General features: G+C 42.5%; 1 protein-coding gene across 2 annotated transcripts in view; it reads right to left on the bottom strand.

Annotated features, from left to right (window-relative positions):
* LOC141072512 (uncharacterized) overlaps window positions 1-18,710 on the bottom strand; it is a 63,682-nt gene that overhangs the window by 28,537 nt on the left and 16,435 nt on the right. For both annotated transcript variants that reach the window (XM_073559788.1, XM_073559794.1), the window contains 4 exons: window positions 18,550-18,622; window positions 7,900-8,166; window positions 7,107-7,130; window positions 4,951-5,222 (listed from right to left, as the gene is read on the bottom strand). In XM_073559788.1, the coding sequence (XP_073415889.1) occupies window positions 4,951-5,222; window positions 7,107-7,130; window positions 7,900-8,166; window positions 18,550-18,613 (627 nt within the window). In that variant the 5' untranslated portion in view covers window positions 18,614-18,622. The remainder of the gene's footprint in view (window positions 1-4,950; window positions 5,223-7,106; window positions 7,131-7,899; window positions 8,167-18,549; window positions 18,623-18,710) is intronic.

Below are 18,710 nucleotides of genomic sequence, written 5' to 3'. Positions count from 1 at the left end.
ATTGAGACTCATTTATATGTGCAAAACCAGCATCGGACTGGCCCACCGGAGAACCGGAGGATTCTCCGGTGGGCCCTGGCACCTGCTGGCATACAGGGCCAGCAGTTGCCTAGAGCCCCCACTGCTCCAGGGGCCCCAAGCCAGTGGTGTGTTGCATACCACGCAGCGGTTATGGGGGCCCATGCCAGCGGAGCAGCAGCGGGTGACAGGAGGCAGGAGCCCCTGTCCCCACTGCTAATTAGAAATGAATATTCACTGCTTCCCATACACACATGGGCGTGGGAAGCAGTGAATATCATTTCACGGTCTCCACTCCCCCCCAGGGGCCCCTCCCGCCAGCCCAGTAAGCCGCTATGCGGCTGTAAATCAGGGCCGGCGCCGCCCTCAGTTGTAATGGGAGAGAGAGTCCCCTTTGCTGACTCACAGTCGGTGCGCGAAAACTCACTTCATCACGCACAAGCTGATGGGGCAGCTCCTGACACTGAAGCCGGCTGCCGGAATCAGCATGGGAGCGAGGAGGAGAGGTGAGTATTGTGTTCTGTTTTTTTTATATCTCTATCTCTCTCTATCTATCTCTATATCTATCTATCTATCTATCTATCTATCTCTCTCTCCAGCTCTATATCTATCTATCTATCTATCTCTATATCTATCTATCTCTATATCTATCTATCTATCTATCTATCTATTTATATCTATCTATCTATCTATCTATCTCTATATCTATCTCTCTATCTATCTGTCTATCTATATCTCTCTATCTCTCTCTATATCTATCTATCTCTCACTGTATCAATCTATCTATCTCTATATCTAAACAGAAAAAGCAGATAGCAGCACAACCTAGAGCAGATTTTGGGTGCAATAGTCCTGAATAATGCAGCTGGCCAACGCAAAAATATAACTAGAAAAAAAACAGCCAGCACTCCAGTTAAACGAAAAATGTGGACTTTAATCCAGCACCAAGTGGTGCAACGTTTCGACCTCACAGCACGGTCTTTGTCAAGCACCTTGACAGTGCTTGAAAAAGACCTTTAACTGGAGTGCTGCCTGATTTTTTTTCTATTTATCTCTCTCTATCACTCTCTATCTCTCTCTATATCTATCTATCTATATCTCTCTATCTCTCTCTATATATCTTTATCTGTCTCTCTATCTATCTCTATCATCTATCTATCGATCTATCTCTCTATCTGTCTGTCTATCTATCTCTATATCTATCTATATCTATCTATCTATCTATCTATCTATCTATTTATCTATCATCTATCTATTGATTTATCTCTATATCTATCTTTCTCTCTGTAGCTATCTATCTCTATATCTATCTATCTATCTATCTATCTATCTATCTATCTATCTATCTATCACTCTATCTATCTATCTATCTCTATCTATCTCTTTATTTAACTCTCTCTATATCTATAGCTATCTATCTATCTCTATATATATCACTATATCTATCTATCTATCTATCTATCTCTCTCTATATTTATCTCTATCTATATCTATCTATCATCTATCTATCGATCTATCTCCACATCTATCTATCTATCTATCTATCTATCTGTCTGTCTGTCTGTCTGTCTATCTATATATCTATCTATCTCTATATCTATCTATCTATCTATCTATCTATCTATCTATCTATCTATCTCTCTATATCTATCGCTCTATCTCTCTATATCTATCTATCTATCTATCTCTCTATATCTCTTTCCCTATATCTATCTATCTATCTATCTCTCTATCTATCACTATATCTATCAGTATATCTATCTATCTATCTATCTATCTATCTATCTATTTATCTCTCTCTATTTATCTATCATATATCTATCAATCTATCTCTATATCTATCTTTCTATCTATAGCTATCTATCTATCTATCTCTTTCTATATTTATCTCTCTATCTATCTATCTATCTATCTATCTATCCCCACATCTATCTCTCTCTATATCTCTCTCCCTATACATATATATCTATCTATCTCTATATCTATCTATCTATCTATCTATCTCTCTATTTATCTATCATCTATATCTATCTTTCTATCTATCTGTCTATCTCTGTCTATCTCTCTCTATATTTATCTCTATCTATCTATCTATCTATCTATCTATCGATCTATCTCCACATCTATCTTTTTATCTATAGCTATCTATCTATCTCTATATCTATCACTATATCTATCTATCTATCTATCTCTCTATTTATCATCTATCTATCGATCTATCTCTATATCTATCTTTCTATCTATAGCTCTCTATCTCTCTATCTATCTATCTATCTATCTATCTATCTATCTATCTCTATCTCTTTCTATATTTATCACTCTCTATATCTATCTATCTATCTATCGATCTATCTCCACATCTATCTATCTATATATCTATCTATCTATCTGTCTCTTTATCTATCTATCTATCTATCCCATATCTATCTATCTCTCTCTATATCTATCTCTCTCTATATCTATCTCTCTCTATATCTATCTATCTCTCTATATCTATCGCTCTATCTCTCTATATCTATCTCTCTATATCTCTCCCCCTATATATCTATCTATCTATCTATCTCTATATCTATCTATCTCTCTATCTATCTCTCTATTTATCTATCATTTATCTATCGATCTATCTCTATATCTATCTTTCTATCTATAGCTATCTATCTCTATATCTATCTATCTATCCATTATCTATCTATCTGTCTGTCTGTCTGTCTATCTATCTATCGCTATATCTATCTATCTATCTATCTATCCATCGCTATATCTTTCTATCTCTCTATATCTATCTCTCTCTATATCTATCTGTCTCTCTATATCTATCACTCTATCTCTCTATATCTATCTATCTATCTATCTATCTCTCTATATCTCTCTCCCTATATATATCTATCTAACTCTATATCTATCTATCTATCTATCTATCACTATATCTATCTATCTATCTATCTATCTATCTATCTATCTATCTATCTCCTATCTATCTATTTAGCTATCATCGATCTATCTCTATATCTATCTTTCTATCTATAGCTATCTATCTATCTATCTATCTATCTATCTATCTATCTATCTATCTATCTATCTATCTATCTATCTATCTATCCATAGATCTATCTATTTATCACATATCTATCTCTATATCTCTCTATATCTATTTATATATAAAGCATTATAACCTATGAGGCGGGGGGCTGCATTATACCATATGAGGGGGTGCATTATACCCTATGAGGGGGGGCAGCATTATACCCTATGAGGGGGGGCAGCATTATACCCTATGAGGGGGTGCATTATACCCTATGAGGGGGGGCAGCATTATACCCTATGAGGCGGGGGGCAGCATTATACCCTATGAGGGGGTGCATTATACCCTATGAGGCGGGGGGCAGCATTATACCCTATGAGGGGGTGCATTATACCCTATGAGGGGGGGCAGCATTATACCCTATGAGGGGGTGCATTATACCCTGTGAGGGGGCAGCATTATATTCTATGAGGGGGGCAGCATTGTACCCTATGAGGAGGCAGCATTATACCCTATGAGGAGACAGCATTATACCATATGAGGAGACAGCAATATACCCTATTAGGGGGCAGCATTATACCCTATGAGGGGGTGCATTATACCCTGTGAGGGGGCAGCATTATATTCTATGAGTGGGGCAGCATTGTACCCTATGAGGAGGTAGCATTATACCCTATGAGGAGACAGCATTATACCCTATTAGGGGGCAGCATTATACCCTATGAGGGGGTCAGCATTATGCCCTATGAGGGGGTGCATTATACCCTATGAGGGGGGGCAGCATTATACCCTATGAGGGGGTGCATTATACCCTGTGAGGGGGCAGCATTATATTTTATGAGGGGGGCAGCATTGTACCCTATGAGGAGGCAGCATTATACCCTATTAGGGGGCAGCATTATACTCTATCAGGGGGCAGCATTATACCCTATGAGGAGACAGCATTATACTCTATTAGGGGGCAGCATTATACTCTGAGGGGGCAGCATTATACCCTATTAGGGGGCAGCATTATACTCTATGAGGGGGGCAGCATTATACCCTATGAGGGGGGCAGCATTATGCCCTATGAGGGGGTGCATTATACCCTATGAGGGGGGGCAGCATTATACCCTATGGGGGGGTGCATTATACCCTGTGAGGGGGCAGCATTATATTCTATGAGGGGGGCAGCATTGTACCCTATGAGGAGGCAGCATTATACCCTATGAGGAGACAGCATTATACCATATGAGGAGACAGCAATATACCCTATTAGGGGGCAGCATTATACCCTATGAGGGGGTGCATTATACCCTGTGAGGGGGCAGCATTATATTCTATGAGGGGGGCAGCATTGTACCCTATGAGGGGGCAGCATTATACCCTATTAGGGGGCAGCATTATACCCTATTAGGGGGCAGCATTATACCCTATGAGGGGGTCAGCATTATGCCCTATGAGGGGGTGCATTATACCCTATGAGGGGGGGCAGCATTATACCCTATGAGGGGGTGCATTATACCCTGTGAGGGGGCAGCATTATACCCCATGAGGGGGCTATATTCTATGAGATGGCTGCATTATACTATATGAGGGGGCTGCTTTATATTCTATGAGGGAGGCTTCCCCAGCTCCTGCTAAATAATTAAGATTTGTACTACCTTATATTATACCTGGATATTAGTGTGTTTTACCGCACAATTGGTGCTCTTGTTTTTATCTCCATGTACCTACATAGTGGGTCCCAAAAATGATTTTCTCTGCTGGGCCCAAGGTGCTCCAGTCCGACACTGCGCAAAATGGTAGTATATTAAAACTATGGGCAAAATTAGTCCTTTTCTGAAGCAATTACACAAATGGTAGAGAAAGTGGAAAAGCTCTTATATGTAATTTTAAAAAGTCATCATACAGGCAGTCATTGTACTTACTCTGACCGTAAGAAAAGTAGGTGTTCCAATTAATTCTTCTTCTATGCCTTTTGCTTTTCCGGTGCATTCATATGAGCCAGTATCTTCTTTATTCAGATTATTCAGCGTAATTTTGAGATTCAATAAAGTACCAGAGATATTTATGCGATTGTGGTAATCTCCGGACTTTATCCAAAAAGATGCAATTTGCTCATGTTCATTTTTAAGAAATAAGAAGTATGAGATTTCCTTTGGCAAAGGGCAGTCAATCTGGTTTGTTCCTTCAAGTCTCTCTATTATGGAAAAAAAACAATGACTATTACAATTTTAACAGTCAGAGGCATGCTGGTAATTCTAATTTCACAACAGTTGGAAAGCTACAGGTTGAGGACTAAAATTATACCTTGATATATGTGATCTGGTGTTTTATTCCAAGGAAATTCACGTTTTTCTTAATATGTAAATGAGCTGTTAAGATCTTTGGGTCAGACATAGATCTCCCCGAGAATCTGCCTCCGGAGCTTATTATAAATGAAAGGTGGCGTTACCAGTGTGAGACATGTAGATCAGAAGAGTGAACTGTCAGTCATTACATGTCTCACTATTTCATGTAAAATATGACATATTAAGAAAAAAGTGGATTTCTCTGGATTAAGACATCGAATTGCAGATTCTAATTCAGCTTCCTATGACCTACATGCCCATATGGACAGCTTAGAAGGGTTGTGCCTACTGACAGATTCCCTTACATATGGTAGTAGTGACATAGCTGTATAGGTGCTTGTCCTCCAATAAATATATCTTTTTTTATACCGGTCTGATGTACCAGTCTTGAGAAATATGGAGTATAAGTCATATGCAAATACAGCAGAAAGTGCCCTTTCAGTGTCATTGCAAATAATGTATTAATCTTCAAATGTATGGCATCTTCATTCACATCTAAAGTACAGAAAATTTCCTGATATTTCTAGTGTTGTAAGACTGGCATCTCATCACAGCCACCTCTAACTTAAAGGGGCATTTTCAAGTTATTAAATTGCACTAATCAGTTAAACAGCATGGAAATAAGCAAATCTGTAGTTGATTTGCTTTTACTGTTTATTTTCATTCTCCTGCAATGCTTTTATCTTACATGATGAACAGATTGTTTTCATGGCGCTCGACCACTAGTGCCTGGCCAAGTGTCCACCGTAGTTACATTCCATGAGAGAAGTTATCTCCAAAAATATCAGTAAACTCTCTCCAGCCATTATTTTCTACACAGCAGTTAGCTTCTTGCCTCCTTTCCCCTTGCTTTCAGCTCCTGACAAGCTACTCTTATCAGTCCTGTAGAATCACATTCCTGTTTCCGGCACACGATAGCACAGCTCTTAAGGCCCCGTCTCACATAGCGAGATTGCTAGCGAGATCACTGAAGCGTCACCGATTTTGTGATGCAACAGCGATCTCGCTACATGTGACACGCAGCGGCGACCGGCCCCCATGCTGGATATCGCTGATCGTGCTAGAATGTCCTGGGCCATTTTTTCATCGTCGGCGTCCCGCTGGCCAGCATGCATCGCTCTGTTTGACGCCGACGAGTGATCTCGTTGGCGTCGCTGAACTCAGCGACGCAGGCTGGAATGGTCCAGAATAGCCGCTGTGTGACAAGGTACCAACGACCGCCGAGATTGTTATACGAATCGCTGGATCGCTGCTGTGTCGGTGAGTAGATCTGCCGATTTGACAGCTCACTAGCGACCATTTAGTGATGCACCAGCGATCCTTACCAGGTCGTATCGTTGTCGGGATCACTGGTGCATCGCGTAGTGTAACGGTACCCTTGCTGTCCCAAGTGTGCTTGTTCAAATGTATTTATTTATTTTTACTCACTTATATAGCGCCATTAATTCTACAGCGCTTTACAGACATTATCAAATGCACTGTTATGTCGAAAAGCAAGTGATAGCAGCGTAGAATCAGAACAAATCATAGAACTTTTGCTGAGATTTATAGGTCTACTAATACTACAGCTGCTACTCAACAGAACTGTTACTCAAGGAGGAGAACTCCTCCCGGAAAAAGGAAGTTAGGAGACTGCAGAGTTGTTAGCTGCTCAAGAGACAACTTAAGAGTTGACTGTACTGAAAACAGAATATTCATAATACAAGATCACATGAAATGTCTATTTAACATACCTAATTTCGCCAACTCATTCATTTCTAAAAGAAGAAGAAAATAGTTAGAACAATTCTATGTCTATTTATTACAACACCCCCACCCTCCTCTCTTCTAGTATTGCTCATTTTAAAGCTAGCCCAAAAAAGCTGAAAAAGTTGGTGAAGTGCTACATGAGAGTGATTTGGTCAACAAGTTTTAGATTTACTAACAACCTAAAACTCACATGAAGGGATCAAATGAAGAACCAAAGATTAGCATGGTAGACCATGAGATGTGGTAGAGTCTGAAGAGGCATAAGGATAGGCGAGTGCGCATTACAGGTTAGTATAGTATGTTTTAATATTTTTAACCATTTCTCTTCCCTCCCTTTGTTATGGGGTTTGGAGAGACCTTAAAACGTAATAAGCATCTTTCCACCTCAATCAGGGCATTTTCAATTTAGATCTATTTTATTTATACCAAATCATAGCTCTGGGATAAATTGATTGGAATGGCCCAAAATGAACTTGGGGGATTTGCTCATCTCTAATTTCATGTTTTGATACATACCCACTAATGCCCCCATTTAAGGTCAAGAGTACTTTTACCCACCTACTACTACATCTGTGTAGAAGAAAGGTTGGGAAAAGCCTTCACAGTTTTTTGCCTGAAGCTACTTATCAGCCAACTCTGATCCTGACATGGTTTACCATTTCGGAGGGTCACCATGGTGGTGGAATACCTATGACAAATGCCCCTTGAGCCCTTCTATGAACAGCTCTGTTTCTTTTACCATAATATTAAACAAATATTCCCCCAAGTTTGATTTACCTGTTTTGTCGGTACACACATATGAACTTATATTTTCTTCTTTTATAGTCCAATGGAATTTTTTAAAGTAACCAGAAAAGCTCAATTTGGAGGCAATTCCATTTTTGTCCATTGTTAGATTGAGAAACCTTTCCTTGGTTTTAGACACCCTAAACTGTAATTCTCTGATGTCAATAGGCTCTGTAATGATGCAGGAGAATGTGGCCGACTGTCCGACTTTCTGGTCAAGGTTGAGTGGCGTTCCATTTATGTAACTAATAGGCATCACTGCAAAATCAATCAAGTAATATGAGAAAATTACAGTTCACTGAGACAAGTGTAATACCTCACTCCACCTGGTGTGTCACTGTGAGCAAATCAAGCACTTATTTAATTCTTCAGAGCTGATCAGTGGTGATCACAGAATCTGGACTCCCTGTGATCAAGTTACTGTCGGGAGACCTTTCAAATTTTAAGGCTTTTCCAAAAAGGAGCAACAATTGTATGTGGATGATCAGAAGATGCTATGTGATAATGTATAATATGCAAAAATTATTATTTTATGAAAAAGCGTATAGGCAAGATTTTTCTTACATGCAGGAAAAAGTATCTTTATGCTATACAGTTGTAATATGTGGCTTCTAGTGATGAGCAAGAATATTCGTTGCTCGGGTGTTCCCAAGCATGCTCCGGTGATCTCCGAGTATTTGGCGTGCTCGGAGATTTAGTTTGTGTCACCGCAGCTGCATGATTTACGGCTGCTAGACAGCCTGAATACATGTCGGGATTCCCTTACAAACAGGCAACCCCCACATGTATTCAAGCTGTCCAGCAGCCGTAAATCATGCAGCTGCGTCAACACAAACTAAATCTCCGAGCACATCAAAATACTCAGAGATGACCCGAGCATGCTTGGGAAAACCCAAGCAACGAGTAAACTCGCTCATCACTAGTGGCTTCCACTTTGTGCTATTTGGTCATACTCTCTATCCATAGCCATCAACTACATGCTATATATCCATAACCCTTATTTTGCTCTCTAATAACTACACAAAATCCACTAGATGGCGCACTTATCCTAGCAGTTCCCAGCTCATAAGCATTACTTTCTGAAGAGACAATTTGCTGAAAATTTTCACTTTCATGGATATTTGTATGTAGTTTTTCTATGGTTGCCAGGAATGTTATTGCAAAACTTAGAACAAACACCACTTTTAGAAAGATTTTAGACTAATGTACTAAGTTAAAGAGAGCACATCAGGTCCCCAAATGCTACTAACCTGCAGATATAGGGTTAGTCTGCAGTTAAATAATAATAATAATAATAATAATAATCTTTATTTATATAGCGCCAACATATTCCGCAGCGCTTTACAGTTTACCAGTTTCAAAACACAAGTCATAAGTAACAACGCTAACAATACAATAATTAAAGCAAAATAAGACGAAATAAGATGACCCTGCTCGTGAGAGCTTACAATCTACAATGAGGTGGGGGAGATACAGAGTACAGGTGTGTATTTACAATGGTGTATTTACAATGAGGGTCCAGCCATCTTGAGGGAGTGAGGGATGGATGGAGATAGTGAATGGGCTACACACGCACACTTACACAGAGAATGACTTTGATTAGTGAATGTGATAGGCCGCTCTGAACAGGTGTGTTTTGAGGGAGCGCCTAAAACTATGCAAATTGTGGATAGTCCTGATTTCTTGGGGTAGAGCATTCCAGAGGATAGGAGCAGCACGGGAGAAGTCTTGGAGTTGGGAGTGGGAGGTACGGATTAGTGCAGAGGTTAGTCGAAAGTCGTTTGCAGAGCGCAGCGATCGGCTAGGCCGATAGACAGAAATGAGAGAAGAGATGTAAGGGGGTGCCGCACTGTGGAGAGCTTTGTGGGTGAGAACAAGTACTTTGAATTGGATCCTATAATGAATGGGCAGCCAATGTAAGGACTGGCGAAGAGCGGACGCGTCCGAGTACCGATTACCCAGATGGACGATCCTGGCCGCTGCATTATGTATGGACTGGAGAGGGGATAGTCGAGTGACGGGGAGGCCAATTAATAGAGCGTTGCAGTAATCCAGGCGAGAGTGGATCAATGCAACAGTGAGGGTTTTTGTTGTTTCCATAGTGAGAAAAGGGCGGATTCTAGAGATGTTCTTTAGGTGTAAGCGGCAGGAGCGGGCCAGGGATTGTATGTGGGATGTGAAGGAGAGATTGGTGTCAAACATAACACCCAGACAGCGCACCTGCTGCCGGGGTGTTATTGTGGTACCACCCACGGAGAGGGAAATGTCGGATTTAGGGAGGTTAGTAGACGGCGGGAGCAGAAGAAGTTCAGTTTTGGAGAGGTTGAGTTTCAGATAGAGAGCGGACATGATATTGGAGACTGCGGACAGACAGTCACTGGCGTTCTGTAGTACAGCGGGGGTAAGGTCGGGGGAAGACGTGTATAGTTGTGTGTCATCCAGCATAAAGATGGTACTGAAAGCCAAATCTGCTGATGGTCTGTCCAATTGGGGCCGTGTAGAGAGAGAAAAGAAGGGGGCCAAGGACTGAGCCCTGAGGTACCCCGACAGCAAGAGGAAGAGGAGATGACGTGGAGCCAGAGAACAAAACACTGAAGGAGCGGTCAGAGAGATAGGAAGAGAACCAGTAGAGTGCAGTGTCCTTAATGCCTAGTGACTGGAGCCTAGAGAGTAGGAGATGGTGGTCAACAGTATCGAAAGCTGCAGATAGGTCAAGAAGAATGAGCAGAGAGTGGTCACCGTTACGTTTTGCTGTCAGAAGGTCATTGGTCACTTTGATGAGTGCAGTTTCAGTCGAATGTAGGGGGCGGAAGCCGGACTGTGAAGGGTCTAGAAGGGAGTGAATGGAGAGGTAACGGGTAAGGCAGGAGTAAACTAGGCGTTCCAAAAGTTTAGAGATGAAGGGGAGATTGGAGACTGGTCTGTAGTTGTTTGTGCAGGATGGGTTGAGAGCAGGTTTCTTTAGTAATGGAGTAACGATGGCGTGTTTGAAGGAGGATGGGAAAATGCCCGAGGAGAGGGAGAGATTAAAGATTGTAGTTAGGTGGGTTGTGACGACTGGAGAGAGAGACTGGAGGAGATGTGAGGGAATGGGGTCGGTAGTGCATGTAGTCGGACGAGAAGAAGAGAGGAGTCTGGAGACTTCTTCTTCTGTGATGGGATCAAATGTGGAGAGTGAGCCAGGGGAGATGTAGGAAGGGATGGGAGTCACAGCACTTGGTGGTTGGGAGCAGATTTCTTGATGGATATTATCTATTTTTTCTGTAAAGTGGGAGGCCAGGTCATCAGCACAAATGTCTGTGATAGGGGCTTGTGCTTTTGGCCTGAGGAGGGAGTGTTATAGCGCTATTTGTTCATCTTCTTGAATGTCAAGCTATCAGAGAAAATGAACTTTATTCCTCTTGGAAGCCGCAGTCTTTCAGTCCAAAAGATGTGTCGGCGCTACTGTTGAGCATTCCGATACTGCAAATATCGGGTATCGGCCGATATTTGCTGTAACGGAATTCCAATGCCAAGTACCGATATTTTTACAATATCGGATACCGGAATCGGAAGTTCCCATAATGCAATGAGCCATTGTTGTGGCTGTGATTGGCTGCTGAAATGATGTCATCATGATGCACGGTCTGTGCGCATCATGATGCGTGGTCTGTGCGGGCCTGCCGGGGGTCTGTGCCGGCTGCCGGGGGTCTGTGCCGGCTGCTGGGGGTCTGTGCGGGCCTGCTGGGGGTCTGTACGGGCCTGCCGGGGGTCTGTATGGGACTGCCGGGGGTCTGTGCAGGCTGCCAGGGGTCTGTGCGGACTGCCGGGGGTCTGTACGGGCCTGCCGGGGGCCTTTCCGGCTGCCGGGGGTCTGTGCGGGACAGCCAGGGTCTGTGCCGGCTGCCGGGGGTCTGTGCGAACTGCCGGGGGTCTGTATGGGCCTGCCAGGGGTCTGTGCCGGCTGCCGGGGGTCTGTGCGGACTGCCGGGGGTCTGTGCAGGCCTGCCGGGGGTCTGTGCGGGCATGTATGTAGTATGTAGTATGTATGTATGTTGTATGAATGTTTATATATATATATATTTTTTTTACATTCAACACATTAGCCGGATGATGGGACTACTACTGTCCCATCATTGGCTAATGTGTCAATCACTGTCATTGTAGCAGGCATAGCCCGATGGGACTTGTAGTCTCATCGGACGATGCCTGTACACACACACAACCCCTGGCAGGCCCGCACAGACCCCCGGCAGTCCGCACAGACCCCCGGCAGTCGGCACAGACCCCCGGCAGGCCCGCACAGACCCCCGGCAGTCCTCACAGACCCCCGGCAGCTGGCACACACCCCCGGCAGGCCCGTACAGACCCCCGGCAGGCCCGCACAGACCACCGGCAGTCCGCACAGACCCCCAGCAGCCGGCACAGACCCCTGGCAGGCCCGTACAGACCCCCGGCAGGCCCGCACAGACCCCGCCCGCACACACAGACACGCACAGTGTCCGCCCACGCACCGCCCACACTCTTCCCCCCTCCCGAACAGGATGTGCAAGTAAAGAAAGGGGTTTTTTTTAATTCCGATATTTCTGTCCCATTGACTTGAATGGGACTTCCAGTATCGGAAGCGATACCCTATACTTTTTGGGCATCGGCCGATCCAATCCGATCCAATATTTGTCAATATCGGATGGTATCGCTCAACACTAGTCGGCGCAGCTACAGTGACCACTCAGAACACAGTGAGCAGTGGCTGTTAGTACACCCCAGCACTATGAATGACATCTCTGCAGCACATCTGTGCAGAGCAAACTGTCAGTCAAAGTGCCAGGGTGTACTGTGGCTCACAATGCTGTGAGCGATGGCTGTAGCTGCTCTAGGCACTGTTCTATGACTGAAAGAATCCAGCTCCTGGCAAGAATAAAGTTAATTTTCTCCCAGTATCCACACTTTCACTGCTCCAGTCAGACAGCATTGAAAAACTATTTACCTGTAGACTAATGCTATATGTGCAGGTTAAGAGTGTTTGGGGACATGAGATATTCCCTTTAAGTTGTTTTTTAAATTTTAGTTACCAACTTTTTTGTAAACTCTCTGCAAAAAAGAGGATAATTGACCATACAAAAGTGAATTACCACCATTCTTAGGTATTGCTGCCAGTCTGCTCTGTCAGTCTCTTGGCTTCCTCTGACAGCGAGGGGGATTCACGTAACTGCTGCAGCCAATCAAATGCTGCTGATTGGCTGCAGTAGTCATGTTCTGGCTTAGCAGGATGTAAAACGAGCAATGAAACATGATGATCACTGCAGCTTATCAACGACCACTGGTTGACTGCAGGGATCACCTGACATCCCCTGCCAGGAATCCAGAAGAACAGCAAGGACATCAGCAGCAGCACTGAGGAGTGACCAGGTTTTGGTAGGGCCCATATTTAAACTAAAAATATATAGTTGGCAACTCCACTAATTTCTTCAAATATGTCACAACTTGGTTTGATGAAATTGGTGCTGTGGATATTGTGTATAGCGATTTCTGAACAGCCTCTTATACAGTCCCAAATGTCTTGTAGAGTATTTGTCACTTGCTCAGAAAATTTAGTTATATATCTTATAAAAATCACTGGGCTCCCCTGAGTCGGCTGCACTTTTCTATATTGGTCTGCGTCGCTCTATTGCAGAGATACTAACATTTGTTTCTTCTGGAGCGCAGTATGTGAAATCTCTGTTTGCAATCCAACTGGATTTTTTTCTGGGTTTTCTCTGGCGGTATGCGATTTCACCCCTCACTTCCAGATATTGCAAATCACACCTCGGGGTCTGATCTAGCAATCTTAGAGGCTGCTGAGCTGTGATTGTGAATGGCTGCATCCGTAAGGGAGGTATAAAAGAGTAAGTTCAAGAGAAAACGGTGCCGAAACTGAGCTAATTAGTCACCCAATTAGACTGCAAAGCAGAGATTTCACATAGTATGCTACAGAACAAATACAGGGATTTTTAAAAGGAACTCAAATTGATTATTTTGTGCAAGTAACAGGTCCTCTTTAGCTAAATTGAATAATTTGAAACATGATGAGAAGAAATTCCCTTTCCCAGTATAACATTGGTAGTTTTGTATGGTAGTTTTGTATTAGGCAGGAGGAGGATTTAGGGCTACAAATTCAAAGATGGGCTACAAAAGTGGCTAAAGGCCTCAAGTTAGATAAGCCACCAATAAAGATGTCTGTCAGCAGCTGTCTCTTAGGGAACACTGGCATAGTCAAAAGATAGTTGTTGGCTAAATTATTGACCAAACCCATCATTCAGCCACCAGCTATCTAACGTGTTTTGGGAGTGCCTAAGGGGATGAAAACTAGATACATCAGTTGGTGAAGATGCCACTTGGTTTTGTGGCTCAAGTTGATGGACCCAGGGCTCTGCAATATTTTATTCTCTTGGTAGAATAGCTCCTCAGGGGTGTGGCACAACAGGTATTTAAACATTCTTTCTCCTTCCTGTAACCCTCCAATGCCAATGCCGCAGCCCACCGGGTCACTTGATCTGAAGTTTCATCTGAGATGGTGACGTGTTTTGTGTCATCTAGTGTGATCACCTGGGCCTCTTCTACAAGCGAGCTTCCAATGCTCCATGATGGGCATCCGGATCGATCACCACTTCTACAGTCTCTACAGGTTTGACTATCTTGTGTCCATCCTGCCGGATTGCCACTTTCAATAAAAATAAAAATTAAAAAAAAACCTTTCTCCTTACCTTGCCGCGCTCCTGAGGCGAGCGATCTTCCCTCCAGGCTGAAAGTGCGCACTTGCCGGCGAATGACAATGACGTCAGCTGCCAGCCTCCAATTGGCTGGCGGCTTTAACTATTGCCATGCGGGCCTGAGTGCGCACGGCAATAGAGTAACTGAACCCTGCGTCTCGGACAGCAAAGTTTGTCAGACAGTCTATCGACATAAATGAGCCAATTGGAAATCTTAAGAAGCTGTTAGAGCCCAGACTTCAGTGCTCGCTGGACGCCCATTAAATTTGTTTACAAGACATCCAGCTCGATCCAGACAGAAGTTTATTTGACCAGGGAGTTAAAACCGATGGATCCATGCAACTGAGTGTGCAAGTTATTTCTCAGCAAGGTCTTGAGCCAAAGCTGAACATACTTGAGAAAGTCAAACCTGTAGAGACTGTAGAAGAGGTGATCGATCCGGGCGCCCATCATGGAGTGATGGAAGCTCAGGTATTTAAACATGTATACTTGGTGCTAGAACTTTTTGATGCACTGCAGGCATACTCAGTGCTGATATTGCTCAGCAAAGTTGTGCAACATAGTAAGGTAAGTGTGAGACAATACCCTGGATCGGTGACAAGGTACGTCCGTGCTACGCCTGTGCAGCTGCATCTCAATTCTAGCCAGCCCAAGATGGGCCCCTCCTCAAGAAAGATGCATCTAGCCAACATTTTTGGAATAACCTTTACATATAAGGATCTGAGGTGGGGCAATCCTACCATCGTGCAAACTCTGCTCACAAATCAGAAATTTAAGACATTGACAGCAGGAAATAAAAGACGTAGAAAGAGGTTAAAAAAATTACATTCTGGAAATTATCCCTTCCAAACATTTTTTAAAAATTATGCATAATGGATTCATACCTGGCTTTAAAAAAATGATTAAAGTGTCCCTTTAAAGAAATTAACTTATCTTGAGGAAAGAAATCAGGGGGAGCACGAGAAAACATTTGCCTGAAGTCGTAAATATGTTTCTAAGTGTAAATTTAAATTAAATTTTATGGACACCTTTGGGAGCAAATTTTTTTCAATACATTTTTTGGCAAAAAAAAAAAAGTGTTAAAGAAAAAGATCAATTTTGCGTTTAGGTTTAATTCAAAAATATATTATATAAAAATAGCATCTTGTGTTGCACTTTTTGGCTGCAGATTGAGTTAACTGATAATTTGTCAGAGCAAGTTTATAACGGTTATATCCATTCTTATGAGATTCTCTCAGCTGATTTATGAACACGACAGTTAAGAAGAATTTTGAGGTCTTAAATGAGCTTAGAGGAGCTAAACATAAAGAATACATTAGTTATAAACTCTTACATCAGAACAAGCTCACTGACAGGTTCTCAGTTAATTTAATTTGCAGCCAGTAATCAACAGTGCAACACCGAGCCTATAGATGACAAAAAGTGGAAAATATTTAATAAAATCCAATTGCAAAATATACATGCATTTAAAGACAACATGTGGCTAGGTCATAAATGGCCAATGCTAGCTCTTTTTTTATTCCCACTGCTCCCCTTAGTATTAGCTTTTCTATTTAAAATCCACCATACAGTTCTACAGGTGTTGGCCTTTAGTGCTAATTTTTATGGTCTTTACAAATGGAATGTAGCTCACATGATAATAACATAGAACAGCTTAAAGACACACCCTGGAGGATCCTTGTATGCAACACCCATTTGGTAAAGACCATACAAATTAGCACTAAATATAAAGGTCCATATCTCTGGAATGGTATGGGGCATTTTGAAAAAACAAAAAACATAATATTAAGGGGAGCAGCAAGAACAAACCATTGCCCCCAAAGGTATTTTGTATGGAGGACTCTATTGTGATAAGTAAAAGACTCCTACAGTCTGCCCTTCATTTTGGTGTGGTTTCTGACAGCACCACTAACCCACAATACTATGAACAGATCTCAGAGCCAATTGGATATCCTCTGTCTTTTGCTGCTCCTTCTCCCCTCTCATAGCACACACTTATATAGAAACAGTGAGGAGCTGCAGCTGTATCCCCCTTTTTGGCCTATGTTCTGCTTAATGCAGAAGAAAAAAGCTGCACAACCAGTATGGCATTCACAAATTGCAAACCTGCTCTTCAGATGGGCCTCTTAAAATGTTAAACTACAGTGGGTATGGAAAGTATTCAGACCCCTTTACATTTTTTCACTCTTTGTTTCATTGCAGCCATTTGGTAAATTCAAAAAAGTTCATTTTTTTCTCATTAATGTACACTCTGCACCCCATCTTGACTGAAAAATACAACAAAAATGTAAAAATGTTTGCAAATGTATTAAAAAAGAAAAACTGAAATATCACATGGTCATAAGTATTCAGACCCTTTGCTCAGACACTCATATTTAAGTCACATGCTGTCCATTTCCTTGTGATCCTCTCTGAGATGTTTCTACTCCTTCATTGGAGTCCAGCTGTGTATAATTAAACTGATAGGACTTGACTTGGAAAGGCACACACCTGTCTATATAAGACCTCACAGCTCACAGTGCATGTCAGACCAAATGAGAATCATGAGGTCAAAGGAACTGGCCAAGGGGCTCAGAGACAGAATTGTGGCAAGGCACAGATCTGGCCAAGGTTCCAAAAGAATTTCTGCAGTACTCAAGGTTCCTAAGAACACAGTGGCCTCCATAATCCTAAAATGGAAGAGGTTTGGGACCACCAGAAGTCTTCCTAGACCTGGCCGTCCAGTCAAACTGAGCAATCATGGGAGATCAGCCTTGGTGAGAGAGGTAAAGAAGAACCCCAAGATCACTCTCTGAGCTCCACAGATGCAGTAGGAAGATGGGAGAAAGTTCCACAAAGTCAACTATCACTGCAGGCCTCCACCAGTCGGGCCCTGTATGGCAGAGTGGCCTGACGGAAGCCTCTCCTCAGATCAAGACATATGAAAGCCCGCATAGAGTTTGCTATAAAACACATGAATGACTCCCAGACTATGAGAAATAAGATTCTCTGGTCTGATGAGACAAACATAGAACTTTTTGGTGATAATTCTAAGCTGTATGTGTGAAGATAACCAGGCACTGCTCATCACCTGTCCAATATAATCGCAACAGGGAAACAGGGTGGTGGCAGCATCATGCTATGGGGGTGTTTTTCAGCTGCAGGGACAGGACGACTGGTTACAATTGAAGGAAACATGAATGAGGCCAAGTACAGAGATATCCTGGATGAAAACCTCTTCCAGAGCGCTCTGGACCTCAGACTTGGCCGAAGATTCACCTTCCAACAAGATAATGTCCCTAAGCACACACCTAAAATAACAAAGGAGGGGCTTCAGAACAACTCTGTGACCATTCTTGACAGGCCCAGCCAGAGCCCTGACCTAAACCCAATTGAGCATCTCTGGAGAGACCTGAAAATGGCTGTCCAACGTTCACCAACCAACCTGACGGAACTGGAAAGGATCTGCAAGGAAGAATGGCAGGGGATACCCAAATCCAGGTGTGGAAAACTTGTTGCATCATTCCCAAAAAGACTACATGAACTGATGCAAACCATAAAATAACAGTGAAATTCCAGGTTGTGAGGTAGCAAAAAGCAATAAATGCTAAGAGTGGTGAATACTTTCACAAGCCACTGTATATCGCTTCAGTAGAATGAAATTGCAATAGCAAATACAACACATGTAAGGGAGTGGCACCATTTTCTAAAGGAAGCTGACATATTTTTTCTTTAAATCATGGATAACCCCTTTAAGTAGTTACTAGAAAGTAACCAGAGCTTACTGGTTACCAAATGTCAGAATATCTCCCATTGTCCATCGTAACCCATAGAACCATGAGCATCCAAGAAGGATCTTTTTTGTACACTGATGATGCTCAAAGTAGCATCAAACTTGCCAATCTACAAATAAACTCATTAGTCTAGCACTCACCTTCGCCAGGAACCAGGATGAAGATTAGCAAGACCTGGATCAATGAACTCACAAACATTTTCATGTCTTCTTCCTGTAAACAACCCACAAGGTTTCATGATTAGTACTCATGTTGTAAAGATATGCAGCTTATTTGGCCAGGACACTGTCATCAACATTTC

Source organism: Dendrobates tinctorius, unplaced genomic scaffold, assembly GCF_039654945.1.
Source record: "Dendrobates tinctorius isolate UK_male_01 unplaced genomic scaffold, ASM3965494v1 ptg000014l, whole genome shotgun sequence".
Taxonomy (NCBI): Eukaryota; Metazoa; Chordata; class Amphibia; order Anura; family Dendrobatidae; genus Dendrobates; species Dendrobates tinctorius.
Note: the sequence above shows the minus strand (reverse complement) of the source record. Positions and strands in the feature narration are given on the sequence as shown.